Source organism: Pteropus medius, unplaced genomic scaffold, assembly GCF_902729225.1.
Source record: "Pteropus medius unplaced genomic scaffold, Ma_sr-lr_union100, whole genome shotgun sequence".
Lineage (NCBI taxonomy): Eukaryota > Metazoa > Chordata > Mammalia > Chiroptera > Pteropodidae > Pteropus > Pteropus medius.
In genome coordinates this window covers 7,740,179-7,757,846 of record NW_024351731.1, presented here as the reverse complement: position 1 = coordinate 7,757,846, position 17,668 = coordinate 7,740,179, and the positions used below count along the sequence as shown (strand labels likewise).

The 17,668-nt window shown below is 53.4% G+C and overlaps 1 protein-coding gene and 1 long non-coding RNA gene across 3 annotated transcripts; one reads left to right on the top strand and one right to left on the bottom strand.

The window, feature by feature from the left end:
- The first annotated feature begins 418 nt into the window (after positions 1-418).
- Positions 419-13,823, top strand: LOC120588842 (zinc finger protein 250-like). 2 transcript variants are annotated; one of them, XM_039846168.1, is made up of 5 exons: positions 419-520; positions 6,852-6,947; positions 7,207-7,333; positions 7,501-7,614; positions 10,858-13,823. In XM_039846168.1, exons 2-5 carry the CDS (start codon positions 6,906-6,908, stop codon positions 12,147-12,149), a joined length of 1,575 nt encoding a protein of 524 aa, XP_039702102.1. In that variant the 5' UTR covers positions 419-520; positions 6,852-6,905; the 3' UTR covers positions 12,150-13,823. The 2 variants fall into 2 exon arrangements, with proteins under 2 accessions (XP_039702102.1, XP_039702101.1); XM_039846167.1 differs by lacking the exon at positions 419-520 and adding an exon at positions 803-914.
- LOC120588857 (uncharacterized) lies at positions 8,333-10,859 on the bottom strand. Its single transcript, XR_005649333.1, has 2 exons — positions 8,887-10,859; positions 8,333-8,702 (listed from the first exon to the last, which is right to left on the bottom strand). It is a non-coding gene; the product is annotated as an uncharacterized LOC120588857 (long non-coding RNA).
- Positions 13,824-17,668: the final 3,845 nt, after the last annotated feature.

Sequence of the window (17,668 nt, the reverse complement as noted above, 5' to 3'; positions counted from 1 at the left end):
GCTGACCTCACTCTCCACAAAGTAGGAACCTTTGTCCTTCGTGGCTGTTAAAGGGAGACAGCTGGAAACACCAGCTTGAATCCCCTGCTCTCTGGTACCCACGGAATTATTGCCACATCCTCCCCACTGATTTCCTGCTTCGGCCTCCGATCACACGGGACCCCTCCAGCACCGTCAGGGCACCGGCTCAGTCCGCACGCCCCCCCTGACTCCCTGGCCAGCCCGTCCTTCATGAGACTGAGCCCCACGCCACGCGTTCCAGATGGAAGGTCACTGGCCTGTCCTTCGGGAGTCAGCGGGCGCCCTAACCGTTCCCCACGGATATACTGCAATTCAGGAGCGCGCGTCTGCGCCGGTGTAGCGCCCAGGGCCCTCGCAGGCGCACCGTTTAAGACAGACCCCAAAATCGGTAAACATCACTGCAGGTTGACGAGGAGGCCGTCACTGTCAAACATGATGGCCACCGCCAAGCCCTTGCCAACCGCCGGGGCAGCAATCAGAAGCTACGACACGGAGTCAGGTAAACTAGTACAAACGGAGGACGGACCCGCCAGCGCAGAGACCAGGTGCCCGGCGACAGAAGGGGCGCGGCTGCCTGTAGACATGGGGCTGGATCGGGGGACACCGGAAGCTTCTGTAGGGCCGCCGGAAGTGCGAGGCCAGGGCGCAATGTGGCCTCTCTAGGCGACGCGGAGGCCTCGGCTCTCGGTGGCCGTCAGGAGAAGGGGAGGCGGGGCCGACGGCTGGCCTGGGAGGTATCGCGCGCTAAGACTGGTGGGCCGGCCTGCCGGGCGGGGCAAGAGGAGGCGGGGCCCCCAGGGATTGGTGGATGCGCAGACGGGGCGGGGCTTCCCCCTTTGTCCGAGTGCGCTGCAGGCGGCCGCGCCGTCGCGCGTGAGGCTGCGGCGGGGACGGTGAGTGAGGGCCGCGGTTGGGCGCGGGCGGTCCCGGCCCCTCTCCCCCAGTGGTCGCGGGAGCGGGCGCGGCCTCCAACCGGATCCGGTGCCTCACAGCAGGCACGCACTGGCCCCTACGTTCGCGCCGGTTCCCTCCCAGGAATGCGCAGCAGCCCCCTTCCCGTTTCCGGACCACTGAGCGCCCACCCCAACCGTTTGCCATGCCCCAGCCCCGCCGCTCCCGAACCCACTCCCCGGCCCCTGTCCACGGCGCGCCCTGGCGGGTTCATGGCGGGGAGGACGGGGCGCGATTGCCCGGGAAGGGTGTCGGCCCCGTGCGGGGGGCCCCAAGTACTGACCCAGGGACTGAGAGGGCCTACGCGGACCCGCGGCACCCGAGGGCCTCCGCCTCGCAGGAAACTGCCTTTCTGGTCTCGTGGGGAAAAGTGCTTCTTGCCGAATTTCACACCCTCCTTCCATTTTGCCATAGATGTCGTCTGTCCCCTATTACTTCTAAGAGCCCCTTTTTAATGAACGAGACCAACCTTTTCTAACAGCTTGCAAATATTTCTCTTGTTTATTATTTGCTTTTCAGCATTTTAGTAGAAAATAATATGCAGTGATTTTTTTTGTAAAATACAAGCTCGTCAGAAAAATATGAAAAGTGAAAGTCACCCTCCGCGACAGACTGCCCGTGTGCGTGGAGGACGCTGGCTGGTTTGCTTTGTGTCCTTTCCGGGTCTTAGTGCCTTTCCGTTTTTAACCGAAAAGGGAAGCTCGGGGTGGGGGCGCGGTCGCTCTTCCCGGTGACGCCTGTGAGGTTTCGCTGCCGCATTCTCTCGGCCGTGCGTTCCACCGGCTTTGACACCCGGTCCCTTGTGGGGCGACTCGCCGGTGGAGTGAAGTCGAGGCTGGAGTCTTAGCGTCATTTCCCCGTGTTCTTGCCAGATCAGTGTTTTAATAACCCACCCCGACGTTTGATGAGGTCGAAACTCTTCGTGTGTTTTAGCCTTTGTGTTTTCTTTGTGATCTGCCACTTCTTGTATTCCATATGTGTTGAAAATATTCTCAAATGGTTGTTTGACTCTGGTTATGGTGTTTTGTCTTGGGTTGGGGTTTTAGAAATAGAAGCGTTCAAATTTTTAATGGCCAGATATTTAGTTATGTTTTAAAGGGCTTTCCCCACTCCCAAGATTATTCTTAAAATAAACTCTTGTTTTCTGTGATACTTATAAAATGTTGGACCATCTGGAATTTATTCTGGTGCAGAGTGAAGGGAATCCAGCTTTTTTCCCCCTCTAAATCATGCTGTTTCCAAGACTACTTATTAAATAATTCATCTTTCCATTGCCTTGGAAAACCACCTTTGTCGTGTATTAAATTCTTACATGTCTTTGGGCCCATTTCTGGCGTTTGTGGTGGCTTTGATTTACATAAGATTTTGGTTTTCATGCTGCAGACCTGTGGGTCTCTGCCCCCAGGCTTCCTGCCTTTGGTATTTGGCTTAGAAAGGCCCTTCCTACCTAAATTAATGAAAAATTGTGTGTATTTTTATTCAAGTTCATCTTATGATGTAAGTTAAATCTTAAGTCATTCATTAGTTTGTCCGATGGATTCATTAGACTTTCGGTATGTGGTATGAGATGATCTAAGTTTTTGTCCTAGTTTTCATCACTTTGCCTTTACTTTACTTTCTGGGAGATTTGTTGAGCTTTGTGTAAAGGTCTGATTTTATTTCTTCCCAGAACATTTAACCCATTGTCCTAGCACCGTTTGCTGAATCATCTTTTCCCCAGAGATTTGAATCATGGACTTGGCCCTGGCTCTCTGTTCTTGAGCCTGCCTCTGCATCCCGGCCCACCTGCCTCCAGGCCGCGGCTTTGTGGAGACAGAGGGCAGAATTGACATCACATTTCTAAGTTTATTCCAAGTTCGTTTCTTGTCGTCATTTGTGACTAGAATCTTCCCTGTATTTTCTGCTTGGGCGTGGCTGGTATAGGAAAGCTGGCGGTTTGGGTGCGTATTTTTGGCCACTTACTCCGAAAGGTTGCATAATTGTGCTTTCTGGAGATGCTTTCACCTTAGAGGACAGAGCGTTCCAGCAGGAACACCCTGGGGTGCAGATGGTGGGGCTGGAAGGAAGGGAGATCCTGGGAGCCACCCAACCCAGACCAGGGACTCTGAGGGTGTCTGTCACAGCTGTCACCATGGGCGGGGTCTTTGGAAGGACCAACATGCTTGAATTACAACAAGGGTGACAATAAGTTCCTAAAGCTTAGCTTACAGAACAAGTTCATAGTAATAAATTCTTAGTTTAACTCTAAGCGCTTTGCATCTCTGCAGTCCCTTTTTTAGATCTTTTCCTTGCTGGCCGGCCACTCAGTCACCTTTGAGACCCCACTTGGCAGAGCGTCTCATTGAAATGTACTTCCTTCCCATTTTCTCTAGGTGTTTGGGTTATTCTCTTGGTAAATTTCCAAACTATGAAACTCCTGCCTGCATCTGAAGAATGACTGGGATTGACGGGTGGATGGGTGGCTGATGCAGGCACCCAGGGGGTGGGGGGGTGCTGTTGGTGCTTGCCCCAGTGCTGGGGTGTAATGGCTCCTCAAAGTCCTTCCTGACACTCGTGTAGTGATTCCTGCTCTGGGGGACATCTGGACAAGACTCGTCATGCCTACCTGTTCTCTTCTGTCTAAACGCCTGTGTTTTTCCCTGGGAGCACAGCCTGGAGTTGGGCATCAGAATCATGGGGGCAGTGAGTAGGCTGGCTTGTTAAAGCCAGTCTTGGTGCGCAGATGGCTCTGTGCTTTCCTGCGGCGGTTTCTGTGTGAGGCCCGCAGTGCTTTGCATGTTTTTGCATCCGGTAAAAGACTTATTGCAGGAGATCCAGATCTTATCTACCAAAGTACAAGTAAGAGAAATTTAAAACTAGTCATTACCACTTTTTACATTTGTTTCGTTCATTTTTTTATTGAAATACAGGTGTCTTGGTCTGTTTGGGCTGCTGTAACATAGTGCCACAGATTGGGTGACCACAAAACAGGCATTTACTGCTCCCAGTTCTGGAGACTGCAAGGCTGCGGTGCCGGCGCAGTCAAGTGTGGGCCCTCCTGGCTGCAGACTTCTCCCTGGGTCCTCATGTGGCAGAAGGAGCAGGGAGCTCTCTGGGGTCTTTCATAAGGGCAGCAGCCCAGCCTCCCAAAGGTCCCTCTTCCTAACGCCATCACATTGGGCATTAGGATTTCACCATATGAATTTGGAGGACACAAACATTCAGAGTGCGGCAAGCAATGTACTTTGTGACATGCTTGTCTTACTTGGCAGTATGTACAGGTGGCCCCTAGGTAGAAACCTCTTGTTTTTAATGCTTTCTAGGACTCACCCATGACAGGCTCTTTCCCTGCTCCGTCTTTGCCCTCTACCTCCATGCCTCACTTGTGTCGACAACCTGGTTTGGGGGTTAATCTAATCGAATGAGACAAAACCACCTAGTCCAGCAGCATCTGCCTGCACCAGGCTGTTCTGAATGTTGTCTCACTAATCATGCCGTCCTCCTGAGTCCTTTGGAGGACACATGTCTTCTCCCTGTTTTACAAGTGGACACAAAGCGAATGCCTTTGGTGGCCCTGGCGTCATTGTTTAGGAAATGAGAGTATCTTTGATGCGCTCCCTGCATCTGTGCTTTTGGCTTTTGCTTACTTGTCTTGCTGCATGGCACAGCCTGAATCTTTCTCTCGGTGGGTGCGTGACCTGTGTGTGGAAGGACAGTGGCGACATTGGTGGCGGCAACATCTTTGAGCCTGAGCCTTCCGGGAGGGCACCCACTGTCCAGGGATGCATCTGACTTGCCCGGTGGCTTCCTGAGAGAGTGGGGTATGAGAAAGTCGGCTTCCCCATCCCTGCCAGTGGTCGGTGTCCACCTGGTACTTGCCGCTGTTCTACAGGATGTAAAGTATGGCCTCATTGCTCTTTTAAGGCCATTCGTGATCCTTGGGCCACTGGCTGCTCTGCTGGGTCAGGAAGGGCCTCAGTGAGAGGGCAGTGAGGCTGAGCATCCACACGGGGCAGGAGCGTCCAGCAGAGGGAGGCCCAGGGAGGGGTTGGAGCCGAGGACGGTCTCTGTGTCCCTGTGTAGGTGGGCGCAGGACCCGGCTGCCAGGAGACCAGGTTCTCTGGGTGCATTTGGAGAGTGGATTAGGCGGAAGAAAGGGCCTCGGAGTCAGGTCTCTGTACAGGTGTGCAGACTCAGCTGGGCGCAGAAATGGGAGCTCAGTGTTAGACGTTACCTGTGTCTGAGATGCTGTAGGAGATGCTGCATTACAGGGAAGGGTTTTGCCAGCTCAAGGGCCCTTGAGCATCCAGGCTGCGGGACGACTGCACCCAGCGCCCGGTCCGTGTGGGACCTGAGGCGGGTAGCAGCTCCAGTGCACAGACAGGGGCAGAGACAGCCAAGGCCTCATGGCCACAAGAGCCAGCGCCTCCTGGGTCAGCAGGGCCGGCCGCCAGCACCCACTATGAGGCCCCTTTTTGGTCCCAGCCCAAGTTCAGACTGGCCACAGTGTGGGTGACCGTCCACCGGTGCCAGGCACCCAGGGAGCCAGAGCTGGATCATTCCTGAAGGTCAAGTTCTCATGCAGACAAGGATTGACAGAGACTACTGAGGTCCGAATTTGAGGGGAACTTGATTTTTGGCTGACTTAACCCCCTTGCCAGCTGTAGAGAAGGGCTTGGCCACACGGAGGTCATAGGAAACCCCTCCAGGGCCACTTCATGGTGGGAGGTGGGACAGAGACCTTGTGGGAAGATAGCTGGACAAGGCTGTAGGGAGAATGACTGACCATGGGAGATGGCAGGTCTGGGAGACTCAGGAAAGTGGCAGGTGGGGCAGCAGGTGGAGCACGTGGTGACAACGGCTTCGCCGCCATTGGTTCTGAGACCTGGTGAGGTGGGACCACCCCCATTCTGTCAAGCTCTGGCCTTGCCTGTCCTCCAGCACCGCTGTCCACACGAATTCTAAGACGGTTCTGTTCGCCCCATGGGAAGACCCCGTTCGGTTCCAGTGAGGGCTGCATTGCACGAACACACGTGCACATTTGGGCGTTGCCGGCGAACGGAGGGAAGAGGCGGCGAGGGCCAACCTCTCCTCCCCACTCCCGTCCTGCCCCTGGGCGGCCGCAGTGAGCTCAGTGTGCGTCTAGGTGAACGAATGGGTGCACACATGTGCCCTTTTACAGCGAGAACAGGTTATGGTGCTCCCCGGCTTCCTGCCGCCCACCCTCCCTCTAGGTGGCCCACTGCGCACGACACAGTTGATAGTCGTTTTGGACTGTTTTCCCTAAATGACCTGTCTGCCTGCTGGGCTTCTGTGTCCCGTGATAGGGTCTCACTTGGCATCCCACATGTGAACCCCATCCCCTCATCGGGACAGCTCCTGGTGCCCCCTTTTACCCAGCAATTTGGTGTCACAGACACCTCAGCTTAACTTGTCCTGATGTGTCCCTAGAGCCCAGCCCCCAATGCATAGTGCCGACAGCCCCATGCATGGGAGCCCCAGGGCCACTGAAGCTCAACCAGCTGGTGTCAGTGTGTCCATGAGAGAGGCATAGTCAGCCAGGTGTGCAGGGCCTGGGGTGGGGTCGCCACAGGAGTGTGGGCCTCAAGCAGAACTGCCCATCTCTAGCCCTCTGCATTGCTGGTGGTCTCTAGGGCAGCCTGGCACCTGTGTGAATGCTCTCTCATGGGCCCTGTGCACAGACCGTGGCCAGGCCCAGTGAGCAGGGCAGATGGCCCGGAAACCCGAGGGTGCACAGGCATCCCCAGGCCTCTCAGATGTGACGTCTTTGCCCACAGACAAAGAGCTCAAGAACCGCATGTTTACGTGGCTCCTGAACTCTGGGGTCAGAGTCCACGAGGGCGGGGCTGGGTCCTCATGTGTGCCCTCCACTTCCTCAGCACCACAGGCTTCTCCGATTTCCAGCTTCCTCAGAGACCCCAGGGAACCAGACAATGGCAGCAGCCAGGCTCCTGCCGCCACCGGCGGGACCCCAGGTGAGCTGCCCCTGAGGCCTGTGTAGCTGCATTTCCTCTTGGTCCTCCCAGGCCCCCGGTAGCAGCCTACTTGAGTGTCAGTGCCTTCCCTGAACTCTGTAGCCCCTTCCTGTCCCCCCATTCAGCTCTCCCTTTGCCCCCTGTGTGTCACGGGGCTCTGCCCCCATCCCAGGGCACGTTCTCACCCCATGTCCCTTGCACCCACTCAGTCTCGGATGTGGAGACGCCATCTGTCCTGCAGCTACCCCTGTCGTTCCAGGCTAAGGTGACCTTCGAGGACGTGGCTGTGCTCCTCTCCCAGGAGGAGTGGGACCACCTGTGCCCTGCCCAGCGGGGCCTCTACCGACACGTGATGATGGAGACCTACGGGAACGTGGTTTCGCTGGGTGCGGCCCCACAGCAGCCAGTCTGTGTCTGGGGGCTCGGTCAGGGGCGGGGCCGTGGGGTCTCCAGGTGCTCAGCTCCAGAGGGGGTTGGTCTTGTGTCTTGCCCGTGGGCTGCTCAGGTGGGGTGGGGATGCTCTAGATGAAAGTGCTTCTCTCCCCCTGAGCAGGACTTCCAGGGACCAAGCCCAACGTGATCTCCCAGCTGGAGCGAGGAGAAGAGCCGTGGGTGCTGGATGGGCAGGGAGCTGAGGAGAGCAGAGGCCTGGGTGGTGGCCGTTCAGGTGAGTGAGAGCAGCTGGCCTTCCTCCACTAGGGGCTAGCAGGTCTCAGTGGCTGTGGGTGCTGGCGGGGACAGTGGGAGTGGCTTCCACTTGGGCCTCTCCTAGCAAAGGAGCCAGTGTGGTCAGGCACGGCTGAGCTGGACAGAGGCCCCGTGCAGGAAGCGAGTGGAGAGGTGAGTGGTGAGAGCACCCTGTGGCGATTCTGCCTCTGCCAGGTCCCTGTCCATGGGGGCCGTTCAGATTTGGAGGGTTCTCTGGTTGATTTACAGAAGAACACAGCATCCTAGGTATGAGGGGAAGTTATCCTGACACTGATGGCGAGGGCCGAAAGCATACTGCGTGAGATGAAGAACAGGGCATTGTCCTGGGGTGTTCCATACACAACATAAAGCAAGATAAACAGAAACTAAACTAAAGCTATAAGAATTGGTAAAAAAAGAAAGTGTTGTGTGCAGTTCATATGATTGTCTGCTTGAAGAAGACTGATTAAAATTCGCCAGCTTGGCTGGATACAAAGTAACTTTTATTTCTATTCGTCAGCAACAGAAGTGTGATCCCCCCTCCTATTTTACTGAGATATAACTAACATACATACAGCACCGTACAAATTTAACGTGTACAACACAGCGACTTGACTGTCATACAGTGTAAAAAGATGACCACGGTAACTTAACACCCACTGTCTCATATAGATACAAAAAAGAGAAAAGGAAAAAAATGTTTTTTAAGGTGATTTTTTAAAATATAACATTTACAACGGCATCAGAGCTATGAAGGACGCAGTAATCTAACAAAAGATGTGCAAGACCATCCTGGAGAAAATCACAGCAGGGAAGACGACAGCAGGTGCACCACCCTGACGGCACTGTCTGCAGTCACGATGGGCAGAGCGGTCCAGGGGCGGAGGGTGACCTCTGTGTCTCAGGAGGACTTCGGTCAGCCTGTCTTGCAGGATGCGACCCCCTCAGGGTGCATGGAGCTGACGCAGCACTGCCTCTGGCCGAGCAGGCATAGCGCTCTCTGCCTTGTTCCCGGGGACCGTGTGGACGGGGCAATGGGTGTGACAGATAGCCCACCTCTGAACTGCCCTGCAAAATCAGGTATCTTCAGAGGAATTCAGTTTTCCAGTGACTAAAAACAGACACAGCATTATGTTGTGGCAGTCCTGCACACAACTTTAAACCGTTTGCCGGCTGCAGCCACAGTGGGCAGGAAAACACGGAGCCACCACCAAACAGGACCTGGCCTCCTTGGTGCTGGCTGTGGTCTTACCTGATGACAGTCTTGGACAAGTGCCCTTCAGATTAGGTGCCGGAGAGATCGTCAGGTTGTCCGAGAGCGTGGAGGTTGGAGATGAGAGGTTTGTGCACAGCAGTGCCCTCTGGTGCCTCTGATGAGCAGGTGGTGCTAGGGAGAGGAGAGTGAGCAGTGGGCAACAGCAAGCTGTCACGTGGTGGTTTGGCCGCGGGAACAAGGGCTTTGGACGCTAGGGCAGGTAGAGAAGGGAAGAGTTCAGGAGAGATGCAGACCCCACGCCACCAGCCGCAGGAGGAGAGAAGAGCAAGTTCTATTGGGCTCAGGACCTAAGCGTGCTGGTGGGCCGTCCAGACGGAGACCCAGTAGCGGGTGGAAAGCTACCTGGGCCCTGGAGAGCTGTGGGGCAGGGAGGCCATGAGGGCAGCTGTAGCTCAGGGTGGGGTTGGGAGCCACTTTGGCCTGGGGAGCCCTCTGCCTTACCCTTGCCTCTTCCTGGATGACCCTGTGCTGAGGCTTTGCTGCTGCCTACCTCCTTCCAAGGTAGCTATTCCCAGAGACACCGCAGGTCAAATCAAGCACATGTCAAGTCCCTCTCAGAAGGTCCCCCGGCTTTGTGGGGAGAATGCTTGGCTTCTGAGTCAGTTATTCTTCAAGGGTCCTTGAAAGGGGCCCGTTAACATAGTTTCCGTCTTACCAAACCAAGTTCTTAACCAATTAAAAGGTTGAGCTTATGTCTCAATAATGGTGGTACCACATACACAAATCTTTTTAAAGGTGGGCAGGTGGTACTTGAAGATACTCTTATTACGGACAAAGCAGAGGGAAATGCCACTGATTGCCACTCAGTGTGCTTCTTAACAGCCCCGGAGAGACACTTTCCACCAGGCTCAGGCAGGGAGGGGCTTGCATGCTGGGACATCCTGTGGGTCTCTGCACGTGAACGGCGGAATGCGGGCTCCCAGGGCTGCCAGGGTTTTTCCCAAACAAACCAGTCCTAAGTGATGCCGCTGCCGCTGGAGGGGGGAGGGGAGAGGGAAGGAGGAGATGTCCGCACATGCGCGCCCAGTACCACCCAAGCACGGACTCTCTGGGTTTGTAAAGCTGAGCCTCCTGAGGGCTTCTGGCCCAGCATCTGTCACAAGCCCCTTGTGTCCTTGTTTGACGAGACAGTGAGCACTCAGTCCTTTGTACCTTCCACTTGCCAGCAGAGGCTTCTGCGAAGATGAGCTGGTGGCAGCGCGGCGGGTGGGGCTGGCACCCAAGGTGCAGGACCGAGTGGGTGCCCGGGAGAAGTGATGGCGCCTGGCGGCCAGGCCTCGCCACATCTCGCCATCCTGCGGAGTTGGTCTCCTGCTTCCTGCTGCTCCGCTGTGGGTCCGAGCACAGCCCGCCCTTAGAACGTGCTTGTTCCTTCAGGGAGTCTTGGTCTGCGAGTGGCTTCTTGTCATCTCAGTGGCCCGGTGTCTGAGATTTAAACTCATCCTCAGCACCCACTGCACTCCCACACTCAGCGTCAGCCCAGAGCCCCCAACCTGATCGTAGAAACATACACCATGGCCTCCTATGTCCCCCACCGCTGCCCACGTGTCCTGTCTTGCCCCAAGGGCATTCTGCACAAATGGGTCACAGCCCCGCACCAGGCTTCGCTGCTGTGTGTTGCTGTCCGGGGGACAGGGCGCCCCGCAACCGTCAGCCCTGCCTTTATTCCTGCTGCGGATGGCCTCCGGAAGCCCGTGCACAGGACTCCAGCGAGGGCAGGGCTCAGGTGAACTTGCGTCGTCCCTGCTGCCGTTTGTCATGTGTGACCTTGCATGGGACACAGGTCTCGTGTGATGCTGCCGGTTTTTGTGCCCCTCCGGCTCACGTGGCCATGTGCGCCAGCCCTGCTGGCCACCCCACCAGCCCAGCCACCTTCGGGGCTGCTCGCCCTGTGGTCTGGAGCAGGTCGACATTTGCGTTGTTTTTACTCTGGATTTGTTGTTTCAGAATATGAGGACCAGGGAGGAAACCGAGATAGAGATTTGAGTGTGAAGCCGTTCATTTCTGAGGACCTGTCAGTGATCCTGGGGACCGCACCCCCGGGGAGCTGTGACCTGCAGGCCGGCCCTGTTGCCATCCCTGGGGGTCAGGACCTGCAACCCAAGGGCCCTGTGACGGGGCATGCGGCCGTCCCCAGCGGGGACAGGCCATTTAAGTGCGTCGAGTGCGGGAAGGCCTTTGGCCGCAGCTCGCATCTGCTGCAGCACCAGCGGACGCACACGGGCGAGAAGCCGTACGTGTGCGGTGAGTGCGGCAAGGCCTTCAGCCAGAGCTCGGTGCTCAGCAAGCACCGGCGCATCCACACGGGCGAGAAGCCGTACGCGTGCGCCGACTGCGGCAAGGCCTTCCGCGTGAGCTCCGACCTGGCCCAGCACCACAAGATCCACACGGGCGAGAAGCCGCACGCGTGCCCGGAGTGCCGCAAGGCCTTCACGCAGCTGTCGCACCTCATCCAGCACCAGCGCATCCACACGGGCGAGCGGCCCTACGTGTGCGCCCTGTGCGGCAAGGCCTTCAACCACAGCACGGTGCTGCGCAGCCACCAGCGCGTGCACACCGGCGAGAAGCCGCACGCGTGCGCGCAGTGCGGGCGCGCCTTCAGCGTGAAGAGGACGCTGCTGCAGCACCAGCGCGTGCACACGGGCGAGAAGCCGTACGCCTGCAGCCAGTGCGGCCGCACCTTCAGCGACCGCTCGGTGCTCATCCAGCACCACAACGTGCACACGGGCGAGAAGCCCTACGAGTGCGGCGTGTGCGGCAAGGCCTTCAGCCACCGCTCCACGCTCATGAACCACGAGCGCATCCACAGCGAGGAGAAGCCCTACGGCTGCTACGCGTGCGGCAAGGCCTTCGTGCAGCACTCGCACCTCATCCAGCACCAGCGCGTGCACACGGGCGAGAAGCCCTTCGTGTGCGGCGAGTGCGGCCACGCCTTCAGCGCCCGCCGCTCCCTGGTGCAGCACGAGCGGATCCACACGGGCGAGCGGCCCTTCCGGTGCGCGCAGTGCGGCAAGGCCTTCAGCCTGAAGGCCACCCTGATCGTGCACCTGCGGACGCACACGGGCGAGCGGCCCTACGAGTGCGGCCGCTGCGGGAAGGCCTTCAGCCAGTACTCGGTGCTCATCCAGCACCAGCGCATCCACACGGGCGAGCGGCCCTACGAATGCGCCGAGTGCGGCCGCGCCTTCAACCAGCACGGGCACCTCATCCAGCACCAGAAGGTGCACGGGAAGCTGTGACCTCGGCTGCCGCCGGGCACGCACAGGTCTGGGCCCGTTATTCCAGCGGAAAACGCCCTACTGGAGAGTCCTCACACAACTGCTGTGAATTTGGGTGAAGACAGCCGTCCTGCATTCTTTAACGTCGTACAGTTCATTATATGAAGTGAGAAATGGAAGGAAGTTAAGGCATACGGATTACTGTCACAATAAAACTTCCTTACGTTCCAAACAAAGGTTTTTCTTAGAACATCCCGTGCCTTTCCTAATAATTGCACATAAAAGTAGAATGCTGGGCTGTTTTCAGTATTCTGTTAAAACACTGAAGTGCTGTGTGGACAAAATGCTACTAAAAAGATTGTCATCAAGTAGCGTCATGTAATTCGGCGGGAGGCCCCGAATATTGTGGAAACACCAGTTTTGTATGAAAAAAAAAGGCTGAAGATTAGTGAGAAGTGCATTAGTTCCCCTCAAGATCAGAAGCAGTGCCTGACTTCTTAGCAAAAATTCAACTCAAAAAATGGGTCTTTTCCTCACAGCCTATGCACCCTGTACCCCAGAAATAAGTCCTGGGTTGTCCAGCCCTCTGGGCCCTGTCTGGGGTGGGGGAGCGGAGAAGAGCACCACACCCAGGCCCAGACTTCAGCTAGCTGCTGCACCAGGTGGCGTTTCAAAAAATTACTGAAAAGACCTCTGATGCATATTTTTAAAACAAACTTCTCATATTCAAATAGCTTTTTTTTCTCAGATATTTCTATTCCTAACTTTTAAAGGTTTGGTTTTGTTTCATTTTTTTTTTATTCCCAGTTCCAAGAGAGTCTGTTATCCATTATCATATACTGTGATAAATCTGACTTATTAGTAATTTGTTTTTTTTTCTCGAACATATCAGCTTCTCAGGAAAAATTAAGCACTGAGGTGCTGACCCTCAAGTCACAGCAGTACACTGTGATGCAGATAAAAGCATGTTTTCCCCTCTGTGCAGACACTGGTGAGGAGCTGGTCACTGGTGTGTTCTCATAAATTCACACCAAGGGATGCCACCAACCCTTACCAACTGAGTCCACAGATAGCGTGACGTGGTGGCTGCCGCCCAAAGCCCACCACCTCTCAGGGCACAGTTCTTACTCGTGAAAGTGACAGAGAAAGAAAGAAAGCCATGTTCCCATCAGGATGAGAATAAGGGTTCGATTAAATTGTAGCGTTACGTGTCCAGAATGTCACTGCCTTTTTTTGCTATTGGCTGCCACTGGCCCATAGGTGAACATCAGGCTCAGTGTCCATGGAGCTTGGCGGGGAGCACCCCCCGCCCCCAGGTCAGGCATTTTTGTCATCTTTCCAAGGAGCAGGAGGCAGCCCAGGACCCGCTGGGGCGCATGCACGTCTGCCGTGGGAAGTAGCGTCAGAGACCAAGATTCCCTTTCAGGACCCTCGCCCTTGTAACAGCTTCCTCAGCCATCACCTCTCGAGTCTGGCTCGTCAACAGCATTCACGCTTTGGAATTTCTAATTTTATTTTGAAGTCTTTACATTTTATGTATTTAAATCTTTCCCTTAACTGTATTTCTCCTGACAGCTGGCAAGAACTTGACAATTCTCTTCAAATTTTCTATTTGGAAAACACTTTAGTCCACCTGAAATTTATTTCTCTCTGTAACTATAATCTGACCTCCTCCAATAAAAAAGCAATGACTTGGAAAGTCTGGAGTAAAGGAAACACAATACTTGGACGTAAGGATCTACAAATCAGTGCAGTTGTTCGACCAGGAAAGCCTGAGAAAGGCCCAGGTGAGCCAGTTCCAGGCAAAAGAGGACACGTGTCCCTCCTGGTCTTGGAGGAAAGGATTTTCTGCATCATGCAGGGCTCTCAGTCAATGGGGAAAGGGGGGTTTTCATGCTTGGCTGATGATGTCACTGACACGCCCAACTCATCAGGTGTGGGGACACGACAGCAGGGCCCACCTCTAGGGGAAGGTGACTGCACAGCAGGACTCAGCCTGGCAGGTGCCAGACAGTGTGAGGCAGCCCTGAGGGAAGCTGAGGAAGGGAGCCCAGGCCGCCCAAGGCGACTCTGTGCACGGGGCCTGGTGGTCAAGGCCCAGGAGGAGCTTCACCAGGAGCTGATCTTGCCCCAGGGCAGAGGAGACCGTGGGGATGGCAGTGGGAGTGGCACTGGAAGTCTCTGCTGTGGCCTGCCAAGGAGAGTGGGAAATACTTGGTTTCATGAGTAAAAGTTCCTGAGCTGAAAAAGGCAGGTGAGGTGGTGTAGAGTGTCAGGTCCCCAAGACTTGCCCTCACTTCTAACACCAGTCTCAAGAGTAGAGTAAAGGACATCAAGATCAGCCTAAAAGTCAGTCATTCGTTGCAAGGACTCAGAACTAATAGGCTTTCAGGAATTTTACACCCCCACCCCAACAAACACACCCTTGATCAGAAAACATGACCTGGCATCTATACCTTGAATGGAAAGCCCACGTAAGCTTGAAAGCTGAGACACATGGTTACTGTGTATTACAAGCAGCAGACACATTAAGTCACTGGCCAAGGCATTGCAGAAGCAGAATCCAGGACAAGTACCATCACACAGCTTCTGCCGTTCTCTCCCTGAGAGTCACAGACAGCTCCTCACTCCTGGCACTGACCTGTGACAATGTGCACAGGGTAGTGCCAACAAGGGAAGATCACCCGAGCCTTGGCATCCAGAGTTCACTGGCTTGGTGCCATCAACATAGCTGACGGCATGCGTGACTGACTTGTGTCCAGCCCCTCCAGAGGTCAAGCTGATGCCACATGGCCCAGAGCACCCACCATAAGTCATGCGGTCAGTGTGGACCATCAGGAGTGGCCAACAAGCACACTGTCATCAGGCAAAAGCTGCCTTTCCTGAGGTCAGGCTAGCCCTGCACAGGAGGTTAAGAGTGCCATAACTGAGGACAACAGAGACTAAGTAGTTCCGCTCCTACATACCTGCAATCAGCAACCAAAAACACATTTATGACGGATAAATACGAACACATGGCACCTAAGAAGTCTAACCAAAAATATGTAAGTTCTTTATGGACAAAATGATAAAACTTTATTGAAGGACTTTATTAAACAGATCTATAAAGAAACGGACACTGTTCATAAATGGGATATCACAAAAATGTCGATTCTCTCCAAATGAATCTACTAATTCTGAGCAAAATTGCAACAGGACGATTCAAGACATCTGACCAAAACGACCCTAAATACCACAAGAAGAATGATTCAAGATTAACCAAGGCAACGCCAGAACAAGTGAGTTAGGCAGAGGCACGCCTACCAGACAACGAGACGTGCTGTGGTCTGAGCACAGGAGAGATGACGAAGGGGTAGCGTGCAGCGCACTCGCTAGTGACAGGCCTGCGATGGCAGCAGCAGCGCACTGCTCACTCCGCGGTGCTGGCACAGCTCATTTTCCAAAGGGAGGTCTAAGCAGATCCCCGTCTGCCCTGGCGCACAAAACCTTTCAGGGGCCTTAAGGACCTAAATGTGTTTGAAAAATGTTTATAGCTGTTATAAGAAAATAATATGCAAAAAGCACAGTCCATAAAGGAAAACTTGTCTAACATTACTCCATCGAAAAAACTTCTGTACAAGGTACCACAAAATTAAAAGATAAGCTCCAAAGTGCAAGAGGACACATTTGCAAACATATATAACAAAAGATAAATATACAGAATATATTTTTAAATACCGAAAAAAAAGACCAATTAAAAAAGTGAGCACAGGCCGTGACCTGGTACACAAATCAAAATGTCCGATAAACATCTGAAAAGATTTTCAATGTCTAAGAAATTGAGAAATGTAAAGTAAAACAAGACTTCTCTCCCTCATAGATTAGGGGAAATATAAAATGCTACACAATATCAAAAGCAAAAAACGAGGAAATAGAGCGTAAACCGTAAAGCAGTACAGTCAGTCTGGTAGACCTGAGACCTGCAAACTCCCAGTCAGGAACCCTAATTCCAGATGTGTGCCCTATAGAAACTTGCTAATCACACAAGATGACACACAGAACGTTTCCGCATGCCCGTGTGCAAGAATAAAATGGAAACAATCTCAATACCCGTTATCAAGGAACAGGTAAGGCCACATGGTTGAAAGGAAGGAACCACATCAATGTCTGCAGACAGAGCACAAAGCTGTAAGGCTGCATAAAAATGTTAGGTTTCAACAGTATGGTATGTATGTAGATTTTTTGTTTTTGTTTTCAGGAGAGGCAACCCTTGGTTGACCTCACAGATTGCAAGGACCTTGTCTGCTTACAATCCCTTGTTTTTTACACCTACACCACCTGGTCTTCCGAGGTGGTCTCCCATCCAAGTACTAACCAGGCCCAACCCTCCTCAGCTTCCGAAATCAGACGGTATCTGACTTCAAGATAGCATGGCTGTGGACTGAGTGTGTAGAGGTGTAGGAAAACATGCTGACAGCCAAATAATCAATAGAGTGAAAAGGTACCTAAGGAGCAGGAGAAACATCTGCAAACCATACATCCGATAAGGGGTTAAGATCCAAAATATAGAAGGACCTCACACAACTCAATAGCAACAAACAAAACAAATAACCTGATTTAAAAATGGGCAAAGGACCTAGATAGAAAGTTATTCAAAAAAGACATACAAATAACCAACAGACTTATGAAAAGATGCTCAATGTCACTGATCCTCAGGTCAATGTAAGTCAAAAACGTGGTGAGGTATCACCCCACACCTGTCAGAATGCCCGTCATCAAAAAGACAAGAGAAAAGAAGTGTTGGTGAGGATGTGGACAAAAGAGGACCCTCATGCACAGTTGCTGGGACTGTTAACTGGTGCAGCCACTATGGATAACAGTATGGAGGGTCCTCAAAAAATTAAAAATAGAGCTGCCATATGACCCAGCAACCCACTTCTGGGTTTCTATCCAAGGAAATGAAACCTGGAGCTCAAAGAGATATTACACCCCCATGTGCACTGCAGCTTATTCACAATGCCTAAGACACAGAAACAGTCTAAGTGTTCATTGACAGGTGAATGGATAAAGACGATGTGGCATACATTACTCAGTCATAAAAAAGAAGGAAATCCTGCCATTTGAAACAACATGAATGAACCTGGGGATTATTATCCAAAGTGAAATAAGCCACACAGAAAAAGGTAAACACTACATGATCTCACCTATATGTGGAATCTAAAAAGGTCCAAATCACAGAAGCAGCGTGGAATAGTGGTTTCAGAGGTTGCCGGGTGGGGGAGACTTGGAATTGAGAGAAAATGGGGTGGTGCCTGTCAGAGCAAACATTCCTTTCTGGGAGTTAAGGGTTGGAGATCTAACACACAGCACAGTGACTATGGTCAGCAATATTGTGTGCTTAAAAATTTGTTGAGATCTGAAGTGTCCTCACCACAGAGAGGAAAAAGACACAGAAAAGAGTGCCTCTGCGAGGTGATGGACATGTCAATTAGGTGAAATGTGATTTCACAATGTATACCTCTATCAAACATTAGGCTGTATGCTTTACATCTGTACAACTT

Coding starts and splice junctions, on each gene's coding strand:
- LOC120588842 (XM_039846168.1), top strand. CDS start 6,906: ATGGCAGCAGCCAGGCTCCTGCCGCCACCGGCGGGACCCCAG. Junction 6,948..7,206: donor CGCCACCGGCGGGACCCCAG/GTGAGCTGCCCC, acceptor CTGTCGTTCCAG/GCTAAGGTGACCTTCGAGGA. Junction 7,615..10,857: donor CCTGGGTGGTGGCCGTTCAG/GTGAGTGAGAGC, acceptor TTGTTGTTTCAG/AATATGAGGACCAGGGAGGA.